We start from the raw sequence: 25,979 nt of genomic DNA, 5'->3' as shown, positions 1-25,979 counted from the left end.
TCACTGTGATACACCACATAACAAACTGAACAATAAAAACCATATGATCCTCTCAATAGATGCAGAAAAAGCCTTTGACAAAATCCAACACCCATTTCTGATAAAAACACTTCAGAAAGTGGGCATAGAGGGAACCTACCTCAACATAATAAAGGCCATATATGACAAACCCAGACCCAACATGATCTCAATGGTGAAAAGGTGAAAGAATTCCTGCTGAGATCAGGAACAAGACAAGGATGTCCACTCTCACCACTACTATTCAACATAGTTTTGAAAGTCCTAGCCACAGCAATCAGAGAAGTAAAAGAGATAAAAGGAATCCAAATTGGAAAGGAAGAAATAAAACTATCACTATTTGCAGATGACATGATACTATACCTAGAGAATCCTAAAGACTCTACCAGAAAACTAACAGCTCATCAATGAATTTGGCACAGTCACGGGATACAAAATTAATACACAGAGATAACTGCATTTCTGTATACTAACAAAGATCAGAAAGAGAAATTAGAGAAGCAATTCTGTTTACCATCACATCCAGAAGAACAAAATACCTAGGAGTAAGCCTACCTAAAGAGACAAAAGACCTGTATCCTGAAAACTATAAGACACTGATGAAAGAAATCAAAGATGACACAAATAGATGGAAAAACATACCATGCTGCTGGATTGGAAGAAGCAATATTGTCAAAATGACTGTGCTACCCAAGGCAATCTACAGATTGAATGCAACCCCTATCACATTACCAAGGACATTTTTCACAAAACTAGAACAAAATATTTTAAAGTTTGGAAGCACAAAAGACCCAGAATAGCCAAAGACATCCTGAAAAAGAAAAATGGAGCTGGAGGAATCAGGCTCCCAGACTTAAGACTATACTGCAAAGCAACAGTCATCAAAACTGTATGGTACTGGCACAGAGACAGAAATATAGATCAGTGGGACAGGATAGAAAGTCCAGAATTCAACCCATGCACCTACAGCTAACTAATCTATGACAAAGGAGGCAAGAATATACAATGAAGAAAAGACAGTCCATTCAATAAATGGTGCTGAGAAAACTGGACAGCCACATGTAAAAGAATGAAATTAGAACACCCCGTAACTCCATACACAAAAATAAACTCCAAATGGACTAAAGACTTAGATATAAGACCAGATACTATAAAACTCTTAGAGGAAAACATAGGCCAAACACTCTCCAACCTAAATTAGCAACATCTTCTCAGATCTACCTCCTAGAGTAATAACAGTAAAAACAAAAATAAACAAATGGGACTTAACTAAACTTGAAAGTTTCTGCACAGCAAAGGAAACCCTAAACAAAACAAAAAGACAACCCACAGAATGGGAGAAAATACTTGCAAATGAATCGACTGACAAGGAATTAATCTCCAAAATTCATAAACACCTTCTGTAGCTCAATACCAAAAAAACAACCCCATCAAGAAATGGGCAGAAGATCTAAGCAGACATACAGATGGCCAAAAAACACATGAAAAGATGTTCAATACCACTAATTATTAGCAAAATGCAAATCAAAACCACTATGAGGTACTACCTTACACCAGCCAGAATGGCCATCATCAAAAAGTCTACAAACAATAAGTGCTGGAGAGGGCCTGGAGAAAAGGGAACCCTATTACACTGTTGGTGGGAATGTAAATTGGTATGGGAAATAGTATGGAGATTCCTCAGAAAACTGAAAATAGCATTACCATTTGATCCAGCAATCCCACTCCTGGGCATCTATCCAGAGAAAACCGTGACTTGAAAAGACACATGTACTCCAATGTTCATTGCAGCACTATTTTCAATAGCCAAGACATGGAAACACCCTAAATGTCCATTGACAGAGGAGTGTCTAAAGAAGATATGGTACATATACACAGTGGAGTATTAGTCAGCCATCAAAAGGAACGAAGTAACTGCATTTTTAGCAACATGGATGGACCTAGAAATTACCATGCTAAGTGAAGTGAGTCAGACAATGAGACACCAACATTAAATGCTATCACTGACATAGTGGAATCTGAAAAAAGGACACAATGAACTTCTTTGCAGAACAGATACTCACAGACTTTGAAAAACTTAGGGTTTCCAAAGGAGACAGTTTGGGGGGTGGGGGGATGCCTTGGGGGTGTGGGATGGAAGTCCTATAAAATTGGGTCATGATGATCATTGTACAACTAAATGTAATAAATTCATTTAGTAATAAAATTATTTAAAAAAAAAACACCCAAACCTGCAACTCTGTAAGTTACAGTAAACAGGCTAATCAGTAGTGCTACAGAAGCCCATCCTTGGAATTTGTTGGTATCTAAACAACTTGTTTACCACTAGAGGCTGGGCACTGAGGAGACTAACTGATAAGGCTGAAAGAAGGGCGGAGATGGGCTGAAGGAGCTCTGTGCCTTTTGGAATTTGCTTTGATCATGAGAGGAAAATGGGGCCTTCCTTACTGCTGTGGGTATTATTCTATTATCAGCAGGAGCAGATTCTCAAGAAACCTTTATTTTTCAGACCAGTAAGCCTTGGGAAAAAAGTTGAGCAGGGTCATGTTAGACCTATGCTTAGGACAAACAAGGCTCTTTAATCTTGTCTGGTTTTTTTGGTTTGGATTTTTTTTTAGGGCTGCACCTGTGGCATATGAAAATTCCCAGGCTAGGGGTCGAATTGGAGCTGTAGCTACCAGCCTACACCACAGCCACATCAACGCCAGATCCAAGCCAAGTCTGTGACCTACACAGCACCTCACAGCAACGCTGGATCCTTAACCCATGAGAGGACAGGGATTGAACCCAAGTCCTCATGATTACTAGTCCGGTTTGTTACCACTGAGCTACAACAGGAACTCAAGGCTCTTTATTCTTGAGCCGAGTGCCTAAAAGGAAATTTTTCTGGGTGTTCCCATTGTGGCTTAGCAGGTTATGAATCTGACTAGTATCCATGAGGACATGAGTTCAATCCCTGTCCTCGCTTACTGGGTTAGAGGATCCAGTGTTGCCGTGAGCTGTGGTGTAGGTCACAGACTTGGCATGGATCTCACATTGCTGTGGCTGTGGCCTAAGCCGGCAGCTGATTCGACCCCTATCCTGGGAACCTCTGTATGCTGCAAGTGTGGCCCTAAAAAGACAAAAAAATGAAATTTTTTTTTAATTTTCTCTGCTAGATCACTGTAAATTGGTGTCTCTCTCCTCTCCTCTTGCTCCCTCACCACTGGCAATCTGTTTGAAGAAACTTTAAAATAAGGCATTCTTTGGAGTTCCTGTTGTGGCTCAGTGGAAACAAATCTGACTAGCATCCATGAGGACGCAGGTTTGATCCCTGACCTTGCTCAGTGGGTTAAGGATCTGGCATTGCCATGAACTGTGGTGTAGGTTGCAGATGCAGCTCAGATTGGACCCCTAACCTGGGAACCTCCATATGCCGTGCTTGTGGCCCTAAGAAGACTAAATAAATAAAATAAGACATTCTTTGTGTTACAAGTTGGGAATATGGGACAACTCAGGTGGTCCTTAACTGCAGTATAAGCCTTGGTAAGAGTTTTAAGTGTAGCACATTATTCAATAATTACCCAACAATGTTCACAGCATTTTCCAGCATTTGAATATTCACTGTAGGGTACAATTCTTGTAAATACCAGAAACTAAACAAAAATTTTAAAAGATATATACTGAATAAAGAGCTTGAAAAATATGATAAGTATTTAAAGAATAACTTAAAATTTGGGGAATTTCTGAGAATTCCAGTCTTGTTTGTGAATCCTGGAGGTTAATATATGTCAGGAATTCAGAAACACTAAGCACCAGTAGTCAAATTTGTGCTATAATTTCAGTAACTCATGTGGGTTTTAGAATTTTTAGCAGCAATTCCACGAAAAGGCCACAAGGTGGAGGTGGTGCTTCATGTAAGAAGCTGGTTTGGGCTCTAAACTATGTCATAGCAGGAAAGTTTTTTTCACTCTTCGGAGGAAAGAGATTTCAGAAGCATCCATATATGTAGACTACATCTTCAAAGCATTTAAGGTAGAAATAATACTATTCAAACTCTCCTTGAAAAATAGAAGAGGAATAAGCCATCTGGTTCTACAGTTTTCTTTGTTGGTAGTTTATTAAAATATCTATTCGGGTTATCTATTTTTATCTGAATGAATCTGGGTAATTTGAAAAAAAATCAAAGAATTTGTCCATTTCATCGGCATTCTTGGTTTCATGAGCATAATTTTTATACTGTTCCTTATTACCCTTTTAATGTCTGTAGAATCTGTAGTAGTGTCCCCACTTTTATTACTGATATTGCTGTTTTTGTTTGCTCTTCTTTTTTTCTTGGTCTGCCTAGAAGCTTTTCAATTTTATTGACCTTTTCAAAGAACTGTTTCACTGATGTCTCTTTCTATTGTTTTCCCGCTAATTATATTTCTGCTCTTTATTTCCTTTCTTTTACTGGTTCATTTACTCTTCTAGAAAGAAGAAAGTTTCTACTTTCTACTCTTCTAGAAAGTTTCTTAAAATAGACAATCAGATCATTAATTTGAGGCCTTTTTTCTTCTAATATAAGCCTTTAATGCTATAAATTTCTTCTTAAGCACTGCTCTAGCCATATCTCAAAACCTTTTTTGGCGGGGGGTTCTTTTTAGGGCCCCACCCATGGCGTATGGAGGTTCCCAGGCTAGGGGTCGAATCAGAGCTGTAGCCGATGGCCTACACCACAGCTCACAGCAACGCCAGATCCTTAACCCACTGAGCAAGGCCAAGGATCAAATCCTAGTCCTCATGGATGCTAGTCAGGTTCGTTAACCGCTGAGCCATGACAGGAACTCCACATCGCAAAACTTTTAATATGTTGTATTTTCATTCAATGCAGAATGTTTTCCATTAATTCTGGGAAATTCTCAGCCATTTTCTCTTAATATATTGTCTCTCCTTTTCTATCTCTGTAGCTGTTTAGGTGACACAAGTTGAACCATTTCCTTTTATCCTCTTGTTTCTTAACCTCTTTTTTATAATGGTCATCTCATTTTTATTTAATACTCTGGTTAGTTTCCTTAGTTCTGTCTTAAGTTTTTTTAGCCTTGCTTAAATTCATCTGTTAATAGTTTGAGCTATATCTTTCATTTCTAAAAGGTCTATTTAGTAATTTTTAAGAAATCTTTTTTGTTTACACATTAAACAGAATTATGTAGTCTCTTTCAAGTTTTTTTGTTTGTTTTTTTGTTTTTTTGTTTGTTTGTTTGTTTTTGACCGTGTCTGTGGCAAGTGAATGTTCCTGGGTCAGGGATTGAACCCACACTACGTTAGAGACCTGAGCTGCTATAGTGGCAGTGCCGGATCCTTAACCCGCAGTCCCTCGAGGGAACCTTCTTCGAGTTCATTTATTTTATAAAGAATTCATGATATTAGAGTTCCTGTCATGACTCAGTGGTAACAAACCCGACCAGTATCCATGAGGACACAGGTTCAATCCCTGGCCTCACTCAGTGGGTTTAGGATCTGGTATTGCTGTGAGCTGTGAAGGTCACAGGTGAGGCTCAGATCTGGCGTTGGTGTGCTGTGGCATCGGCTGGCAGCTGCAGCTCCGATTTGACCCCTAGCCTGGGAACCTCCATATGCTGCAGGTGAGGACCTAAAAAGACAAAAAAAAAAAAAAGAATTCGTGATATCATCCTTCTGTTTGTATGTCTGCTGATTCTTACTTCAGGTGGGCTGCTTGCCTTGTTTATAAATTTTGATCAGAACATACTTTTTTGAGACTTCCTCTCCCCCTTGTGAGAATTCTTTTTTTTCCCTCCCTGTGATAATTCTTGCAACCTGGATTGTAGAAGCTTCCCCACCAGAGAGGTCGTTGAGATGTGTTTCAGGAGTGTTCATGAGCATTTTTATATCTGCTTAGGCTGTGGCAGATAATTTCATCATCTCTTTCCTCTTAGCATTGATGTTTGTTTCTTGTCTTTACCTGGTTTTTCGTATACTAAAGCAATTTTGGATTGTATCCTGGACATTTTCAATATGATTTTTTGAGACTCTGGGTCTTATTTAAATCTGCCAATTTGTTGATGCTTTAGATTCTCACTTACACCAATATGCTTTCCCTCTTTACTTTTCATAGTTCAAAGGGCTGCTTCATGCATTCTGTCCAGGTTTTATAGCTGCTTTCAGTGGGAAAGATACAGTGGAATGTGCTTGCTCTGTCTTACCTAGAACCTTCCCTCCAGAGGATTTTATGTTGGCTTTATTCCAATAACACTACCTTCTGACCAGTTTTTACGTTGCTTTCCTATAATTTGAACCTTAACTCTAAATCCCAATCCTGAATTAACCACACAGGCCTTAATTTGAATTCTGAGCTGAGCTGAGCTCAGAAACAAGATGGAATTCCTTGTGTCTTCTTCCTATACCAGTAGACAGGATTTTTTAGTTTAATCTTTCAGCAAAAATTTTAGTTGTATGCAAGGAGTGCAATTTTAGTCTCAATTTCAACTCCCCCACTAGTTTTCCTTATCCTTTTTTGTCTCTATTCCCTCTTTTAAAAATCAACTGCACAGGAGTTCCTGTTGCGGCGCAGTGGAAACGAATCTGACTAGAAACCATGAGGTTCTGGGTTTGATTCTTGGCCTTGCTCAGTGGGTTAAGGATCTGGCGTTGCCATGAGCTGTGGTGTAGGTCACAGATGCGGCTCGGATCTGGTATTGCTGTAAGCGGTGGTCTAGGTCACAGATGCGGCTTGGATCCCAAGTTGTTGTGGTGTAGGCCAGCGGCTAGAGCTCCGATTCGACCCCTAGCCTGGGAACCTCCAGGGTGCAGCCCTAAAAAAGCAAAAAAAAAGAAAATTAACTGCAGAAAACCAAAATTGGAGGCCCAAACAGGTTAATAACTCATTTGTCGCTAGAATTACTGGAATTTTTATACACACATAGATATAAGTGTAAATGTGAATTTGTGTTTATTCATGTTTATATTTGTGTGTGTCTTAGGCTGGAAACTATCTGCTTTGAGTCAGAATTAAAAGAACTCCTGTTATGGAATTCCCGCTATGGCACATTGGGTTAAGAACCCAGTTGCAGTGGCTTGGGTCACTGTGGAGGCATGTGTTCAGTCTCTGGCCAGGAAACTTCCATATGCTGTGGGTACAGCCATTAAAAAAAAAAAAGAGGAAAGAAAGGAAAAAGCTCCTGTTATCTCTTATGACTCTAGAAAAAACCCTGTGTCCCTGTGTTTTCTTTGGAAAAAATATTCTAAATATAATGAAATTAAGAGTGGTTTCAAATTGTAACTTTTAAGGTACTGTGGAAGGGGCGCTTTTAATTTTTGAGAACAAAAAATAAACATTGCTCTAAATAAAGAAGACTGGGGTTTGTGTCGTTACTTTTTCTTTAGTTTGCATGGTGTCTTCTGTTATCTTGGCATCCAGTGTAAAATTCAGTAGGAGTCTCAGTTTAGGATGGGATCACCTTTTTCTTGCAGTGGTTTCTTGTCAGAAACATGCTCTCCCCTTCTTTCCTGCCAGGAATGAGTAGCGACAGTGATATTGAATGTGACACCGAGAATGAGGAGCAGGAAGAGCACACCAGCATGGGCGGATTTAGCGACTCTTTCATGGCACAGCCCCCAGATGAAGGTACAACACATGGTGTCATTTCACAGGGATTAATAAAACCATCTCTTCTGCTGTGGCTGCTTCCTTTGCTTCTGTTTCTGCTTCTGCTTTAGCTTTTTCTGCTTTGCTGCTTCTGCCTCTTTTTCTTTTTTCAATTATTATCATTTGTGAGGTAATCTTCTATGGGGTAAACCAAATGGTGAGTCCTGAAAAGAAAACTTTTTCTGACCTCTTCGAAATGCATGCGGATTTTGGAATCATCAATTTTTATTCCCTCATTCTCCCAAAAAAAGTCTTAAGAAAAAACTCACTAAGAGAAACCCATTGTTACTGGGGTTTTTTTGTTTGTTTCAGATGTACAACAGGATATAATATACGTATCCCCTACAAATGATCACCACGATAAGCTAACATTCATCACCCATCACCCATTGTTAATATTTTATCCAGAGGCCTTGACAATCAACCTGAGCATTCCTCTGTAAGAGTTCCTGGAATGACAGCATTGTCAGGCTTGGGTTAATTGTCAGCTTTATATTTTACATACTTCCCTGATATTCTAGTGTCTTTTTCATTACAGATCCAGGCATTTGATGCTTGTTAGGAATTAAGATACTCTTAGTAATTTCCTCTGCTTGTAAATGAAGGAGCCAGATTTGGAGCAAGATATTTTGAGTGCTGATATGTTTTACATTTGTAGTGATATTTTCATGTGCAGTTTAATTGACTTTGAAATACATTTTTACAAAATCAGTCTTCAGAGTGTACAGCATTGTCACTTCCTGTTCCCTTCTTCAGCTGCTCCCACAGTGTCCCCAGGAGGATAAAGTGAGGCAGTGCATTTCATCTTTTAATTGTGGGCACCTAGAACACATTTTGGTTTTTTCTCCATCATTTTCTCTTTTTTTCCCTTTTTTTGTCTTTTGTCTTTTTATGTCTTTTGTGTCCATTGCAAAATGATCACCACAGTAAGTTAACATTCATCACCCATTGTTAATATTTTATCCAGAGACCTTAATGATCAATCATAAGGATTATATGGAGGTTCTGAGGCTAAGGGTTGAATCGGAGCTCTAGCCGCCGGCTTACACCACAGCCACAGCAACCCCGGATCCTTAACCCACAGAGCAAGGCCAGGGATTGAACCCACATCTCATAGATACCAGTCAGGTTTGTTAACCACTGACTCACGATGGGAACATCTCTCCTTCATTTTCCATTTGTGTTTGCTTACACTCGATTCAGATCAAAAATTCTCTCAAACAGATTTGTTCACAACCTACCACGTGTTTATCATTTAAGTAACGTACTTCGTGAGATCAGAGATATGGAAAAGCAAATACTGGTCTTTTAAAAATGTTATCTTTTAAAAATGTTTTTATCCTAGATACACATTCCAGTTTTCCTGATGGTGAACAAATAGGCCCTGAAGATCTCAGCTTCAATGCTGATGAAACCAGTGGAAGGTAATTTTCAAATCAAGAGAACTGACTTGGCAAGCTATCTTGACCCTGAAAGTTGCTGTAGTTGGTGCTCAGACTTCTCATCAGTCAGATAATCAGATTTGGTCTTCTTTTTTCCATCACCTTTTCTTGAAATAGTAATTCTGAAACTTTAGAAAGTAGCACAGTTCTAATATAAGAAATTAGTACACAGGAAAAAATTAACAGCGTGGGAAGAATTCTATGTAATGTAATGAAATAACAGTGTAGTCCTCAGTTAATTTAGTAAATTAGTATATTCGTAAAAGGCAGTCTGTCCGCTACAACAGAAGGTCAGTTAACTGCCAGAAAATGTACGTAGAGACAGTGCATGCGCTCAGTAGCCTTCTCAGCATCGGTGCCCTTCTGTCCTTGGCTAGACCTCAGTTGTGTTTAAATGACTGCCTTTCTTTTTGGGTTTTAGTTGTAGTTTATAGTTTCATTAGTGCTTGTAGGTTAGTAGGTAGAAATGTTAATTATGTGTAGCTTTTGCCCTGTAGATACTTTATGTGAATAACTGAAGTAACACTAGACTGAATCTCCTCTTTGGAAAATGTTGACTGACTGAGGTTAATTTATTTATCTTGTTTGTCCAAGTGCAGGCACACTGATTATGGCACATCATCTTCCTTTTGTGTGACTTCTACGAATGTAGTTTTAAATGAATTAAGCTAATGTGGATTGGTTATGTTCCTAGTCACATGAACACATGTAAGATCATCTAAAATTATTTCATTTTTTCTGCTTCTTACTAAACAACACAGTGCAACAAGTATTTTAAAACCTCTTTTCTCCTTTATTTTCATTAGTTGGACATTGATTTCAGTGTCAGTACATTTAAGGATTCATGCCTATTGCACAGTGGCTTATACCAAACTGTGGTGTAAAGTTTATTTTCGTACTCAGAATTAGTCCAAAATAATTGCCAAACGTTACCATTGTGCTCCTGCATTTGTTTTTGAGCTGCTATACCGTTTGTGAAAATTACACTGAAAGTTGACTAAGAGACTGTTGAAAAGCATGAATACATGTGAGAGGCAGCTCATCTGCTTATTTTATACTTAATATTTTTCCCTTTTCCATGTCTAGTGTCTTGCCGAATGCTGTGATTCATGGTTTGCTTTTGTTCAAAACAGTTTGCACTTTTTGTTAATAAAATGAACTTGAGAAAATGTTATGCCTCTGCAATTTATTAAAAGTGAGACAGGAAGCCCCTTATTTTGCTGTTCATATTGCCTGTTCTTGAGCTTCTAGTAAATGCACAGGGAAGTTAGAAGACTTATTTATAATCTCCATAATGGTTGCTTTTTCTTCTTCTTTTTTTTTTTTTTGTCTTTTTGACTTTTCCAGGCCACTCCCACAGCACATGGAGGTTCCCAGGCTAGGGGTCTAATCAGAGGTGTAGCCGCCGGCCTACGCTACAGCCATAGCAATGCGGGATCCGAGACGCATCTGTAACCTACACCACAGCTCACGGCAACGCTGGATCCTTAACCCACTGAACAAGGCCAGGGACCGAACCCGCCACCTCATGGTTCCTAGTCAGATTCGTTAACCACTGTGCCATGACGGGAACTCCCTGCTTTTTCTTCTTAAATTAGTTGGAAATATCTAAACAATATATGAGAAGTAAAAGTTAAGCATTTGTTTACTACCGTAATAGCATTGGCATGCTATTGTATGGTGTAGTTGTTAGGTAGTTTATTGTACCTGGTCTAAGATGTCACTATTAAGTTCTTGTACACATTTCATTTTCTGTTAAATGGAAATGTATTCATGTCCATTACATTTTGATGAGATATTTTAGATCCAGCTTTTTTTTTTTTTAGGGTGGCATATGGAGGTTCCCAGGCCTTGGAGTCCAGTTGGAACTACAGCTGCCGGCCTACGCCACAGTTACAGCAACGCAGGATCTGAGCCGCGTCTGCGACCTACACCACAGCTCACAGCAATGTCGGATCCTTAACCCACTGATCAAGGCCAGGGATGGAACTTGCAACCTCGTGGTTCCTAGTCAGATTCGTTTCCACTGTGCCACGACAGGAACTCCCTAAATCCAGCTTTCTTTTATTTTTGTACCTACCTTTTAATAGGTGAAGCTAAAATATAAGAATTTTGCACCTTTAGTGTTGAGAGCAAGCCATTACAAGGATTGATTTTGTAGATTTTTTTTTTACAGTGAGGCTTATCAGTGTGATTGACTCTACTTTTGCCTAGCTGCTTCTTCCACTGTATTTGATATAGAACTGAGTGCTTTCTTATGTACCTTCGTAATTCTTATTTTCAAAATGGAAAACCACCTGTGTTTAAAAACTACGAGAAGATTATTGATTTGGGGAAATTGTATGAGCTTTTAGCACAAGTGACTTAATCATGAGATTCTCTTGGGTCATTAATCAATACAAGTAGCATTTTGAAGTATCCTTCTGTCCTTTATGGGGGGGGGGGGGTAGCTGTTTTTCCTTTTAATCACAAATGTTCTTAACCTTTGCTCTTATTTTTTATGACCTTGGGTTTTTTTCTGTCAGTGAACTACCCAGATCCAGCATAGCATAGTGATCATGGTACATTTTGGATCTCTCAAGTATTTTTCAGTCTTACACTCTCAAGTTATGTATAAAAGCAATTAGGAGTGCTGCCCTCATTTTAAATGAATTGAGAACTAGTTGAGACCCTTTTATATTGGAGGAATTTCAGATCACTATGTCCACAAAACTATTTTCTCTTTTTTTTTGGCCTTATCCTTGGTATGCAGAAGTTCCCAGGCCAGGGATCGAACCCGCACCACAGCAGAGCTGACGCTGGATCCTTAAGGATCCTGCTAGGCCACCAGGGAACTCCTCAAGACATTGATTTCTTTATGTTTACACAAAAAATTGTAGGGAAAATTTATTTGAACTTAATTGGTACATTCTCATGCATTTTAGGAACTCAAGCCATGTGTACATATTCTGATTCCACATTGAGAATAAAGTCTGTGGAGTTCATTGGTGGCCTAGTGGTTAAGTGTTGTCACAGTTGTGGCTTGGGTTGATCCCTGGCCCAGGAACTTCAGCATGGCCAAAAAAAAAAGGGGGGGGGAGAAAGTCTCTCTCTTGAAAAGCAAAAATGTAAGGTTCTACAGAAACGTAACTGCCCTCCTGGCATAAAATTCTCTATTTTTATAATTACACTTGACAGCAATTTTCATGAAAACAAAAACAAACGTATGTAGCTAAAGGATGTACTCAAAAGCAGTTCTCTGATGAAGAAAATGTCATGTCTGTTTTGTTGGGCTCCAGTTCACCTCAAGTATTATTGTTTGTGAATTATAAACTTGTTAGAAATATGTAGCAGATCTGGGAGTTCCCATCGTGGCTCAGTGGTTAACGAATCTGACTAGGAACCATGAGGTTGCAGGTTCGGTCCCTGGCCTTGCTCAGTGGGTTAAGGATCTGGTGTTGCCATGAGCTGTGGTGTAGGTTGAAGACGAGGCTTGGATCTGGCATTGCTGTGGCTCTGGTGTAGGCCAGCGGCTGTGGCTCCAATTCAGTCCCTAGCCTGGGAACCTCCATATGCCGTGGGAGCGGCCCAAGAAATAGCAAAAAGACCAAAAAAAAAAAAAAGAAAAGAAAGAAATATGTAGCAGATCTATACAGTCCACTGAGGAAAACCTCTGGGTTTCAGTTAATGTCTGTCTACTCGTAGACAAACTTCTATTCTTGGGCTAAATCCCCACCACTGTTTGTTTTTGTAAATAAAGATTTATCAGAAAATAGCCCCATCCATGGGTCTTCCTTGGTGGCTCAGCAGGTTAAGGATCCAGTGTTGTCACTGCCATGGCTCTGGTTCAATCCCTGGCCTGTAAACTTCTGCATGCTCCAGGTGTGGCCGAAAAAAAGAACATAGTTCCATTCACTCACTTACAGATGTTACAAAGGCAGAGTTGAGTAGCTGTCAAAGAATTCTAATGGCAGAGAGCCTCAAATATTTACTCTTAATCCTTTGCAGATAAAGTTTGTTGACTTCTGCTCTAACACTGATAGTAAATAGGAACTTTACTCTTTTTTTTTTTTTTTAGATTTGAGAAAAGCCTTGATTTTTAACGATTTTTCTTTCTTTCTTTCTTTTTTTTTTTTGTCTTTTTGCTATTTCTTTGGGCCGCTCCCGAGGCATATGGAGGTTCCTAGGCTAGGGGTTGAATCGGAGCTGTAGCCACTGGCCTACGCCACAGCAACTCGGGATCCGAGCCGCTTCTGCAGCCTACACCACAGCTCACGGCAACACCGGATCGTTAACCCACTGAGCAGGGGCAGGGACCGAACCCACAACCTCATGGTTCCTAGTCGGATTCGTTAACCACTGCGCCACGACGGGAACTCCTGAGAAAAGCCATGATTTTTAAATCAAAAAGATCAAATAGTTGGAGTTCCAGTCGTGGTGCAGCAGAAACGAATCTGACTAGGAACCATGAGGTTGTGGGTTCGATCCCTGGCCTCATTCAGTGGGCCAGAGATCCAGCATTGCTCTGAGCTGTGGTGTATGTAGACCAAAGGCTCGGCTTGGATCCTGTGTTGTGGCTGTGGCTATGGCTGGCAACTGTAGCTCCAGTTTGATACCCAGCCTGGGAACCTCCACATGCCTCAAGTGTGGCCCTAAAAAGCAAAAAAAAAAGATCAAATATTTGATTAGTTGTTTTGAGCTTAGTTTTGTGATGTGGGGTGTTAGGTAGATTCTATTTTATTCATTCCAGAATCACAGTAAGACTGAAAGACCAAAAGATTTCTTCGAAAGTGGAAGGACCTGTTAGCTTTTTTTTTTTTCTCTCTCTCTTCCTTTTTATAGCAACAGCTGTAGTATGTGGAAGTTCCTGGGCCAGGCATCAAATTGGAACTGCATCTGCTGGCATACGCCACAACCATGGCAACACCAGATCTGAGCTGCATCTGCAACCTACACCGCAGCTTGCAGCAACACAGGATCCCCAACCCACTGAGCGAGGCCAGGGATCCAACTCGCATCCTCAGAGACACAATATTGGGTTCCCAACCCCCTGAGCCACAATAGGAACTCCCCTATTAGCTTTCAATAGTGGGATCTTTGGAAAACACAATTCCTTCTGCAGTTTTCAGCCATGTTACATACTGAGTTTGCACCTGATTCCACAGTGCTGCCCGGAACCTTCATGTTTTCCCTCTTCCTTTAGGTAGTCTAATGCCAGGCCCTGGGCTCTGCTAGATTTTACGTAGCAGTGAGGGAGGAGAGGAGAAGATACCAGTTTTTTTTTCCCGCTCTCCTCCTTGGTGGTTCATGATCTGGTCTGGAAGAGAGCCCTCCCCCGTTCTCCCAGTTGTGACTGAAACCACACAGTCTGTATAAGTCATGACTAGTGGACCCAGATTTCTACTTGGACTACTTTCTGGTACTTTCTGTACCCTAACAGAGCCCCAATCATTTTTTTCCCCTTTAAACTTTTCCTCATTTTGCTGAAGTGCATAGTTTCTTTTAGTTTCATTATTTAGTGTTTTTGTTTGTTTTTGTCTTTCTAGGGCTGAACCTCTAGTGTATGGAGGTTCCCAGGCTAGGGGTCCAGTCGGAGCTGTAGCTGCCAGCCTACACCACAGCCACAGCCACTGCAATGCAGGATCCAAGCCTCATCTGCGACCTATACTGCAGCTGAGGACAACGTGGGATCCTTAACCCACTGAGCAAGGCCAGGGATCGAACCCACAACCTCATGGTTCCTAGTCGGATTCGTTAATAACTGAACCACGATGGGAACTCCTACTTACTGTTTTTATCTCAAGTTAGGTGCTGGAAAATTCTCCATAATAACGTTTTCTCCTGGGCCTGGAGATGTAGTAAGGCATGCATAAGGCCCAAGCATATTGTTTCTGGACAACTTGGACTATGTCGTTGAATCCTAAGTAAGCTTTGAAGTAGATGAACTATGTGTCATACTTGTTTGGCAGAGAAACATGAGGTTCAGGGAGTGAATTACTCGTTAGGTAACTTTTTCCAGTTTGTCCCACTTGAGTCAAATCCAGCATTTTGATACCTACTAATTAAGAACCTAATTATTGTCTTATTTTTAAACTTATTTTGAAATTGTTTTTAAAATGTATTTAACTGTTGGCCATACCCATGGCATGCCAAAATTCCTGGGCCAGGGATTGAACCCGAGCCACAGCAGTGTTAACATTGAGCCTTACTACCAGGCCATCAGGGAACTCCATCAAAATGATTTTAAATTTATGAAAGAGGTGCAAAAATCTTGAGACCGTTCCCACACACCTTTCACCCAACTTCTACTTTTGTTAACATCTTACGTTGTAACCATAGAATTGTGACTAAGAAACTAGTCTTGTTTCAGAACAGTTAACTACAGAATTTGTTCAGATTATACCAGTTAATTTCACTCACATCCATTTTCTGTTCCAGGAGCCCGAGTTGCACTTAATTATCATGTTCCCTTAGTATTCCCCAGGCTGCGACAGCTCTCGGTCTCCCCTCGTCATGAAACTGTCATGAACATGACCTCGACATGTTTGAAGAAGAGCATTTATCTTCTAGAATGTTCCTCTCTTTGGGGTTGTCTGTTTCCTCATAGCCAGTTGAAACTGTGCAGTGTTAGGAAGGTTTCCGCAGAGCTGATGTGCCCTTCTCGGTTCATCGTATCAGGGGCTCTATGATGCAGATAGTACTTGATTAAGGCAGTGTCTGCCAGGATTCCCACTACTTACCATTTTTTCCATCTGTAATTACTGAATATTGGAGGCAAATACTTTAGGATATGCAAATACTCTGTTTCTGCTTAAACTCTCAGGCACAAATTTTAGCACCCACTAGTGCATCTTGCCTATAGCAATTGTTACTATGGTGTTTTATGGTGACTTTCCTTTTCCCTAATTTCTTCTACATTTATTACATTTCTGTAAGAAAGAGTTGCCTTTTCTTCCCCATTTAGCTTTTTTTTTTTTTTTATTGCCACAGCATGCAGAAGTTCCCAGGCCAGGGACTGAACCAGTGCCACAGTTATAACCAGAGCCACTGCGGTGACAATGCCAGATCTTCAACCTGCTGAGCCATGAGGGAACCTCCCCATTTAGCTTTTTTTTTTTTTTTTTTAATTTTTAAATCAAATGTTCTGTCAATTTCTGCTATACAGCAAAGTGGCCCAGGTCATACACACACACACACACACATTCCTTTTCCATTTATCTTTTTATTCAGCTGCTTATTTGTATCTTTGGGTACTCGTGGATATTTATTGAGTTATGATTCAGTACTGTCATTGTTTTTACAGTTGATTTTGATCCAGTTTTGGCTTTTGGAAGGTCTTTCAGGTTGGGTTCAATATCCTTTTGATATATTCTGTCCTCCCTTCTCCCACAAGATGCCCCAGGCTTCTCATATATTTTCCTTGCTTCTTGAGGGGGTGATGATATTTAGAAACAAAGATTTGGGTGCTAATTTGCTATTACTAGAGTGTCACTGCTTCTGGTCCCTCTTTGTGGGTAGAATAGGAAATATATATATATATATATTTACTCATGCATCATACATATTTAAATGTATCTCTGTGTATGTATATGTAAATACATAGTTTAAGGAGAAAAACCATGAGTCACGTCAAAGCACTTCTCCAAACCTATTTAGATCCTAGGATTCAGAGGCATGTTAGTTTTTCTCTCCCCCGTTCTCTTCAGTGTAATTTTTTTTTTTTTTGTCTTGTCTTTTTAGGGCCAAACCCGAGGGATATGGAGGTTCCCAGGCTAGAGGGCCAATCAGAGCTACAAGTGCAGGCCTACACCACAGCCACAACAACACAGGATCCAAGCCGCATCTGCGACCTACTCCGCAGCAGACAACAACGCAGGATCCTTAACCCACTGAGGGAGGCCAGGGATCGAACCCACAGCCTCATGGTTACTAGTTGGGTTAACCACTGAGCCACGACAGGAACTCCTTCTTCAGTGTGATTATGATTCGATTTGTTATACAGTGAGATTCATCTGTTACAGTCTGCATTCTACCCTCCTCCATTCATCCTAGTTGATTTTTAAATTTACATACGTTAAAATTCGGTCTTTGTGGTATATGCAGTTCTGTGGATTTTGACATATATAGAGGCATTTATTCGCCACCATAATACTACACAGAACAGTTCAGTCACCCCCCAAGTTCCCTTGTGCTGGTCCTTTATAGGTAAATCCCCTACTCCCACCCACTACCCCTGGCAACCATGATCTGTTTTCTCTGTCCATTTAGTTTTTCCTTTTCCAGAGTGTCATGTAAATAGAATCACACAATATGTCACTTTTCACTTAGCAAAATGCAATCATGTTTTATCCACCTTGTTGAAATCAGAGCATTATTCCTCTTTACTGCTGAGTAGTATTTCACTGGGTGTTTTTGATTTATTCATTTGCCCATTGAAGGACATTTGGGTTATTTTGAGTTTCGGGTGATTATGAACCTTATAAACTTTGTGTGTAGTTTTGTGTGAACGTAAGTTTTCGTTCTCTAAGGTGATATGTGGCTTGGAGTGGATTGCTGGGTACATAATAAAGAATTTGGCTGGCCTTTATCCCTGGTTCCTGGTATGGAGCCCCTTTGGTCCTTGGGATTCCTGAGACAGAAGTGTCTCTGTTACTTAGGGGGGATATCCTGATAGTTTACATTAATGACTCAGGCTAGGGACATGATAGCCTAAATAGTTCAGCCTCATTGCCAGTGAGTAAATCAGTGCTTATGGAGTTCCTGTTGTGGCGCAGTGGTTAATGAATCCGACTAGGAGCCATGAGGTTGCGGTTTGATCCCTGCCCTTGCTCAGTGAGTTAACGATCCGGCGTTGCTGTGAGCTGTGGCGTAGGTTGCAGACGCGGCTCGGATCCTGAGTTGCTGTGGCTCTGGCATAGGCTGGCAGCTATAGCTCCGATTAGACCCCTAGCCTGGGAACCTCCGTATGCCGCGGGAGCAGCCCAAGAAATGGCAAAAAGAAAAAAAAAAAATCAGTGCTTATATAGTGAAACCTCACTAAAAACTCTGGACACGGAAGCTCAGCTGAGTTCCCTGGTTGTGTCATATATTGATGTTTTGGGACGGTGACATGCCCTGGTCACAAGGAAGCTTCGCATTGGAACCCTCATCTTCGTTAACAGTATTTTTCATTTCTAGCATATCATTTATTATAGTTTCCCTTTCTTTGCTGAAATCACCCATGTGATCTTACACATTGTCCATCATTTCTTCAATGTATTAAATTCTCTTAGCTCCAGAATCTTTGTCATATTAGACTCTGGTTCTGATGGTTACTGCACTCTGAACATTTTTTCATGTTTTCAGATGCCTCTCTATATTTTTTTGAAAGTGACACATTTTGTGTAGGCTAGTAGATAGTTCGGTGAAGAGTTTTTAAGCCTAAAAATAGGCAGGGTTTTCCTGCTGCTTAGACCTTTAATACAGAGTTTGAAAAATCTAGTTAGGAGTTGTGGAGTGAGGGCGGGGTTTTATGTTTGTTTTGGGGGCTCTAACCATAGCATGTGGATGTTCCTAGCCCGGGGATCAAACCCATGCCACAGTTGTGACCTGCGCCACTGCTGTAGCAACGCCTGATCTTTAACCTACTGCTCGAGTCGGGAACTTGCTCACTTGTGTTTGGTTTGAGGTTCCTCGTTGCTATGATTAACCTTAGTGGTTTTGAGTCCGTATAGCAATCCATTGCATTTCTGATTGGAGTCAGATTGCCGGAGCACTGTCTCTTCTGACCCCTGAGTTCAGGGCTTCTCTTTGTACTCTGTCTCAGAGAGTTAAGTCTCTGCATGCTTTTGTTGCTTTCCTGTCCTTCTCCCAAAAGTGTTGTGTTATTTGAAGCAGGAGGCTGGGGAGGGACTGACATTCTTGGATTCAGCTGTAGCTTTAGGCACTGTGTGTTTGAGTTTACTGTGTCTCCACTCGCTTGGAGGCCCAGTGATAATATCTCCTTCCCAGGAGTTTCCTTCCCTATTCCCTTCCATCAGCCACAGTGACTTTTCACCAGTGCCATAAGGGTGGCAGCATTTGTGGCCTTTTCCCCCGTAGAATACTGCTTCTAGAGGAAATGGGGGGAAAGGGTCAGAGTTTCTTGACCCTTGTACATCCTACTGCTTGGTCTGTACCACATTCACCTTTTGTAGGACTCTTATTAATCTTTTTTGTGAGCACCTGGTAGAGTTTGCAAGAGAGTGCAGACTCCACTAATTCTGCTGCCCCCAGCATTTCATGCTGTCCTGCCAGCTCACACTCTGCCTGCATCAATTCATTACTAACTCAAGCTAAACTATTTGTTCCAGTGTCTGCTTACAAGTACCCTATGAAAACTAGCGCTGATGGCTCCTCTCTCCAGGCAGGCACCTGCCCCTCTTTAGGTTTGGGCCAGTGCAACCTCAGTTCTCTAATGGGTTTGAAAAAAGTCATAATTCGAAGTTAATCTGGCTTTTTTTTTTTTTTTTTGTCTTTTCTAGGGCCGTACCCGCGGTGGCATATGGAGGTTCCCAGGCTAGGGGTCTAATTGGAGCTGTAGCCACTGGCCTACACCCGAGCCACAGCAACTTGGGATCCGAACCGAGTCTGCGACCTACACCACAACTCACAGCAATGCCAGAATCTTAACCCACTGAGCGAGGCCAGGGATCGAACACACAATTTCATGGGTCCTAGTCGGATTCAATTCCGCTGCACCAAGACAGGAACTGCTGGCTTTTTTTTTTTTTTTTTTGGTAAGGGTGGAAGCTATTTCTCTCAGCTTTTACATTTCAGAGTTGGAGGCTGGCAAGTGCTTTGGTTTTAAAATATGTCTGTGTAAATGTTTTTTAATTAAAAACATAAGCACCATTGGCGTTCCCGTCAGGGCACAGAGGAGACGAATCCAACTAGGAACCCTGAGGGTGCAGGTTCAATCTCCGGCCTCGCTCAGTGGGTTAAGATTCTGGCATTGCTGTGAGCTGTGGTGTAGGTCACAGACGCAGCTCGGATCCCTAGTTGCTGTGGCTGGGGTGTAGGCCGGCGGCTACAGCTCCAATTAGACCCCTAGTCTGGGTGTCTCCATATGTGGCAAGTGTGGGCACCCCCCACAATAATAATAATGTAATCATTATAACCCACTACTATTAAAAATACTATCAAAATCTTAGACAAGAAGACCCCAAAAATGCACTATTAATTTTGGATTCACCATTCAGAAAGTAATGAGTCATTAAAATTTTCTATCCAAAAGAATTTTTACGTTTATTTTAATTATAAGGGTGATAAGATTATAAAGAGTTTGGAAAATAGGAAACTGAAAGAGCTGTGTGTGTATTCCATTTAGTCTCTTTAATAATAATTTTAGGTTTCCCTTCATTTATCTCTACTTCTTACATTAACCAACACATGGCTTCACAGTCTTACAGAAGTTTCATGTAAGTGTTAAAGAGCTGTGTCAGCAGGCTGAAGAACAAATGGTAACATCAGTCATTAGAGGGTTCTACGTAATATATCATGCCCATATACTTTATATATGGGTTTTTTCCTGTTACAGAAAGTCTTCTCCTCCATTCCTGTTCTGCAGAGCCTCTGCCCAGCCAGAGCCCTTGCCTGAGTCCTGCAGGGCAGTTAAGTGTGTCCCCTTATGTGCATCTAGGAAAGCCGCCTCCGTAGGCCTCCCACGTTAGTTTCATTTGACTTGGTGACCCCACAGCCAATCGTATTTGGTTTAATTGTCCACCCTGAGTGCCCTCGTTCTAGGATCTCCCAGTTTAACAACTGGTAGGAACAACTTTTTCATCTTTGGTCAAATTTCAGTTACGTAGAAGGTGGTTTCTCCAGTTACATATCATTCCAGACAATTTTTCACATTAATTTTTTCCCCTGGTCCTAAAGCAGGATAGAAACATCAGAACCTTGCACCATGAATCAGGGCACATCTCATCTGGAGGTTTCACAACTCAGGAGTCTTGGGCAACACCTTGCAGACAAGGTGTCCTCAGCTGCCCCGGACAGAGCACTTTCCTGCTTATCACCCCTTAACAACTGTTTTGGTCTAGAGAAGAACTAGATTTGTTTGAAATGTAAATTTAAAAGGATCTTCCATAAGATTAATTCCTTGGTCAAGCAAAACTAGGTCAATTTTAATTGCTGTCAAAATTACAGAGGACAGCAGTTCCCGTCGTGGCACAGTGGTTAACGAATCCGACTAGGAACCATGAGGTTGCGGGTTCGGTCCCTGCCCTTGCTCAGTGGGTTAACGATCCGGCGTTGCCGTGAGCTGTGGTGTAGGTTGCAGACGCGGCTCGGATCCCGAGTTGCTGTGGCTCTGGCGTAGGCCTGTGGCTGCAGCTCTGATTCAACCCCTAGCCTGGGAACCCCCAAATGCCGCGGGAGCGGCCCAAGAAATAGCAACAACAATAACAAAAAAATTTACAGAGGACAAACTTGTAATGAAAAGAGGAAATGAACAATTAAACACCTTATTTCAGGTGATTATACTTGATAACTTGGTACTATAGGTAAATTCCTGTTATGTTCAGTAAGTTCACTGTACTTAATGGCTCGCTTAATATGTTGCTGTGTGATGCCACTTCAGAGAAATGTTCTTTTGAACTAAGAATACTATAGGGTTTTTTACTTATCAAAACCCTCCCTTTCATTTCCTGCTTTAGCAAACTCCTGCCAGTATGATTTTTCAGATCCTCACTTTTTTTCTCAATTATTTCCTTGGGTTCTGTATAAATCATACTAGGTACTGAATGAATTTAGGAGTTTTTGTTCTGTGAGATTTTCTCAGACTTAATGGTTGGTAGGGAGAGGAGGGTAACAGTGCAGTGTATTGGCTAGATTTACTTCATTTTCAGGTTTAATGCCATTATTTCCTTAGATACAGATGTCTGGCTTTAGCAGCTTCATTTCTGTTCCCCACATTAACCTTTCTCCCTTTTTATCTCCTGGTACTCTCTTAAAAGCATACGTCCTGACAGAGTTTCAGCTACAACTTACCTGATTATCGTTATTTCCTTTCTTCCATTTTGAAACTAAGAGGGGATAGACTAAGGGAAAGGGAAAAACTTAGGTTAGATACAGAGTTTGAAGAACAAAGCAGTTGGGAGATTGAAGGGATCAAGTACTTAGCCATTGGCAGGTCCTGTGCCTCTTCTATTTTAGAATAATAATTCCCTGCCCCGATATTAAACTTACGGAGAAAACATGTATAAGATGTGTCTCTTCTGGTTTTTCTGGGGAGGAAATAAGTTATAGCAGCACTTAGCAAACTTTCTTTTTAAAATAGTCCCACTTTATAGAAGGCTACCACCTTAGGATCTTATTTTCATTTCTGAGGGAATCCGCCTGAATCCCAGCACTAAATAACTTTCCTTTGAATAAAAAGACAGATGACGTGTGGTTTTAAATTGCTGGGTTTTATTAAGATATTGGCAAAATTTCAACATACTTCTTACCTGAATGAACAGTTTTACTTAATAAAATATGAAGGATCGCTATTACAACTGAACTCAAAAGTGAGCTGTAAAGAAGGTTTTTGTAAATTGATAAATTTACTTGGTAAGAAATGATTCATTTCATTCGCTCCACTCCATAGAGAATTCTTTGCAGAGAAATGTCATGAACAAGAGAACAAAGCCTGTCTCTCACCAAAGAGCACCTAGAGTGAGAATTAACAATGATGTACTTGTGGATTATTTTAAAACATCAAAGTTTATTAGAGTATTTCCTTCTCCAGGACAACTGCTGTGTCAGTCTGGAGTTTCTTCATATTTTCTAATAGTACAATAAATAGTCTTCAAAATAGAAGATAAAATGCTGCTAGAGGAATTATATTTTAACACAGTACCTTTTTCTGGGAAGTAGTTATGTGGTAACACTGGTAGTATCTTATTTTAAAAAAAACAAAACATTTAATCTATTCACAGATCAGAAGAGTGGGTTTTTGTCCTTTAATATCACATGGATTTTAAAAGCTGAAAAAGTAGGTTCTTGCTTTTGCTCTTTATGATCTAAAGAAAAACTGTCCTAAATTATGACTAAAACTATAGTATCCCCTTTTATGGCCTTGCTTAGGTGAGAATGATCAATGAGTGAACAAGTTATATTTAAACATTAAAATAATAATTGAGGTCACTTTCTCACAAAGTCTCAGTAAGCCTTTGATGGGGAAGGAAGTACTTGAACCACAGCAGTTGTATCTGTAAACACTGGACTTCTTTATGCATCATTTCATCTGCCCATTGATGTTGCACTTGTTACTGGCACAGTGTTCCAACAAAGGAGTGTGGTTGTCATGAAGATGCAATGACACTTTACTGCCACGTTGACATTGTACCACTATGAATGTGGTCAGAATCAGACTCAGTGTTGACATCGACATTGTTGACATTGTCCTTGGAAAAAGTGTTACTTTCAAGGATCCTCCTAGTTAAATGCAACAGTAACTTTATTCTCATTAATTCAAGGACAATGGATGGCACTTCTAGGTTTAAAAAAAGATATATACATGTATTTCCACCATCATTTTTAGTACAGACCTAAATGGGATTAATAGCCCCAGTGTTTGGTGCTGTAATGTTGCTTAACCTCATATATCCTTCAAAAGTACACATCCAGAAAGTGAACAAAGGAAACCTTTAAGTTAGGGACTGATTCTCTTTGAAACTCAGTGAATGTACAAGGAGTTTTTTGTATTGACTTCAGTTAGACAGAAGTCTGTTTCCCTATCCAGTACTACCTTTCTTTTTTATATTTGTTTTACTATTTCCTATTCTAACAAAACTTTAGCAGGCAAACAAAATGATGCAGGTCATGTTAAATTGTAAAAGGGATACTGCCACTCTTAAGGACTGAGTGTAAAACTTCCACCACCACTAAATTACACAATGAATAAAAGTACAAAACACATAATTCACAGACTATACCTCAGCATTAACAGTTAATATATATTATATACTTTTATATCTGTCTAATATTTTTACAATCACCAGATACACCATCATTTTTAAATACAAGCTACAGAAATGTGTAGATACCATTAGTTAGAGGGGTACTTATTGCTTACGTCAGCAAGCAGCAAATAAGGGCACAGGATTTAAACTGAAGGGAACTACTTTCTATCACCAGTGGCATTAAGATATAACACTGCATTTCACAAAGCACTGCTTTTTTATCTAGTTTATAGAACCAAGAGCAGCATATATCAGACCAATAACTGCTACTTTAATATGTATTATAGAATTTTAAAGGACTTACCTTACAATTGGTACTTAACTACTCTATAAATATGCATGTTGTGAACAAATGAATAGCTGCTATTTTTTTTTTTTTTTTTACAATATTGGCTTATAACTTGACCACACTAGAACTACTTTGCTTTATTTTCTAGAGGGCTACCAGTATGAGAAATGGAGTTAACACTGCTTATGTAGTCACACCTACAAAGTTCAGACCCTTAAAGATGGGGTCTGTGTTTGTCCCAATTTCACTCAACCATTTTTCCCCACTGAAAAAACCTATCACTTTTACCCTCTTTCCTTTCACCCTCTTTATTCTGATCAAAATCATTAGCAATAGACAACTACAGAAAAATCTTAAAACTTTTTTAACTTGGCTAAGTGCTTTTTGGACTATATACCGATGTTCTGCTGCTTCTGTTTTCTTGTTTCCTTAGATAATCTGATTTGAAACTCACACTACACCTGATGGGTTGTTAACAAGATCTAGGCTTCGGAACATGACCTATGTGAGTGAGGTCCATGGAATGAGGGTAAAGCAGCAGGATGGTGAAGAGGTTCTGGTACTATAGTCGGAGCCGTGTTTCCTCTTCCCTTTCAGCCATGTGTCCCAAGAAAAAAGAAGTGACTTCAGAATAAGGGAAAACATACTGAAAAATCTCTACTTATATCCCAATTTAAAAAAATAAAATCTGTAGATTAACAATCTGTTTGTTGCTAAAGTGAAGCTGTTTTTATTTATTTGATATAGCTACACTGGCAGACAAAAAATATGTCACAGTCCTGTTTTTAAGAGTCCAAGAATTTTAATCCTTCATTATGAGTCTGGGAAACAAAGTAACTTGTGTTAGTATTATGTAAAAACACGATAGGTCAGTGGACATTTCTCAGCAAGAGCATTTAGTGCCTCCTGGCAGGATGAGCATTGGCGTGGCTGCTCGGTGGCTGACGGGGGAGGGTAAAATGTCATGTGGAGACAGTCCTGATTCTCAGAGAAATCATGCTGCTTCACTAAATGAATCTGTTTATTAGTTTATCTGCTGCCTCATTTGCAGATATGCTTCTGACTTGAAACTGCAGAAATGGCAAAAAGCAGACAATTTCAAAATATCAAATGTAAATAAATATTGAAATGAGAAATACATGTCTATTTCTGTGGTCTGAAGCTGTATGTAGTAAACAGACCTCAGTCTCAGTAATCTGCATTCTCCTTTGCACTTGGCCTCTGGGCTTACTTTAGGCAGTACTTTAAGCCTCTCCCAGTTATTTCATTCCCTTGAGGGAAACAATCTTACAGAAGTTAAAACTAGTATTTTTTATTCTCCACTTTTTTACTGTAGTATATGCCTTTGCTGTCTGTGAACTTAAAAAAAAAAAGGCAGAAAAAAATAGAAATACTTGATTTTTTTTAAAATGGCAACCTGATTATAGTGTATTTGTACCTGAAATCATCTCTGTTAAACAAGTTTTATTCCTGAGATGAAGGTACAGTGAAAAACACATTAGCATCATAGATTAAAACCAACTGACAGCAGTCTTCTAAAAAAGCAAATAATTCCATCAAAAGCACCATAACAGGTTATGAAACTCCCGAATAGCTACAGCCCTAGGAAATACTTTTTAATTCAAAAATTTATCAGTCTTTTATGTTACAGAAAAAATTAG

At 40.0% G+C, this 25,979-nt stretch overlaps 1 protein-coding gene across 5 annotated transcripts in view; it reads left to right on the top strand.

The window, feature by feature from the left end:
* The window catches only part of TRIM37 (tripartite motif containing 37), a 132,587-nt gene extending 107,565 nt beyond the window's left edge, over positions 1–25,022 (top strand). For 3 of the 5 annotated variants that reach the window (XM_047756859.1, XM_047756862.1, XM_047756858.1), the window contains exons 23-25: positions 7,511–7,621; positions 8,988–9,066; positions 9,684–10,253. In XM_047756859.1, coding sequence (XP_047612815.1) covers positions 7,511–7,621; positions 8,988–9,066; positions 9,684–9,756 — 263 coding nt within the window. In that variant the 3' untranslated portion in view covers positions 9,757–10,253. Of the gene's footprint in view, positions 1–7,510; positions 7,622–8,987; positions 9,067–9,678; positions 10,254–24,751 lie in introns of those variants that run through there. The other 2 variants (XM_047756861.1, XM_047756860.1) reach the window with 2 other exon arrangements.
* The last annotated feature ends 957 nt before the right edge of the window (positions 25,023–25,979 follow it).

The sequence above is a fragment of the Phacochoerus africanus genome, chromosome 14 (genome assembly GCF_016906955.1).
Source record: "Phacochoerus africanus isolate WHEZ1 chromosome 14, ROS_Pafr_v1, whole genome shotgun sequence".
Lineage (NCBI taxonomy): Eukaryota > Metazoa > Chordata > Mammalia > Artiodactyla > Suidae > Phacochoerus > Phacochoerus africanus.
Note: the sequence above shows the minus strand (reverse complement) of the source record. Positions and strands in the feature narration are given on the sequence as shown.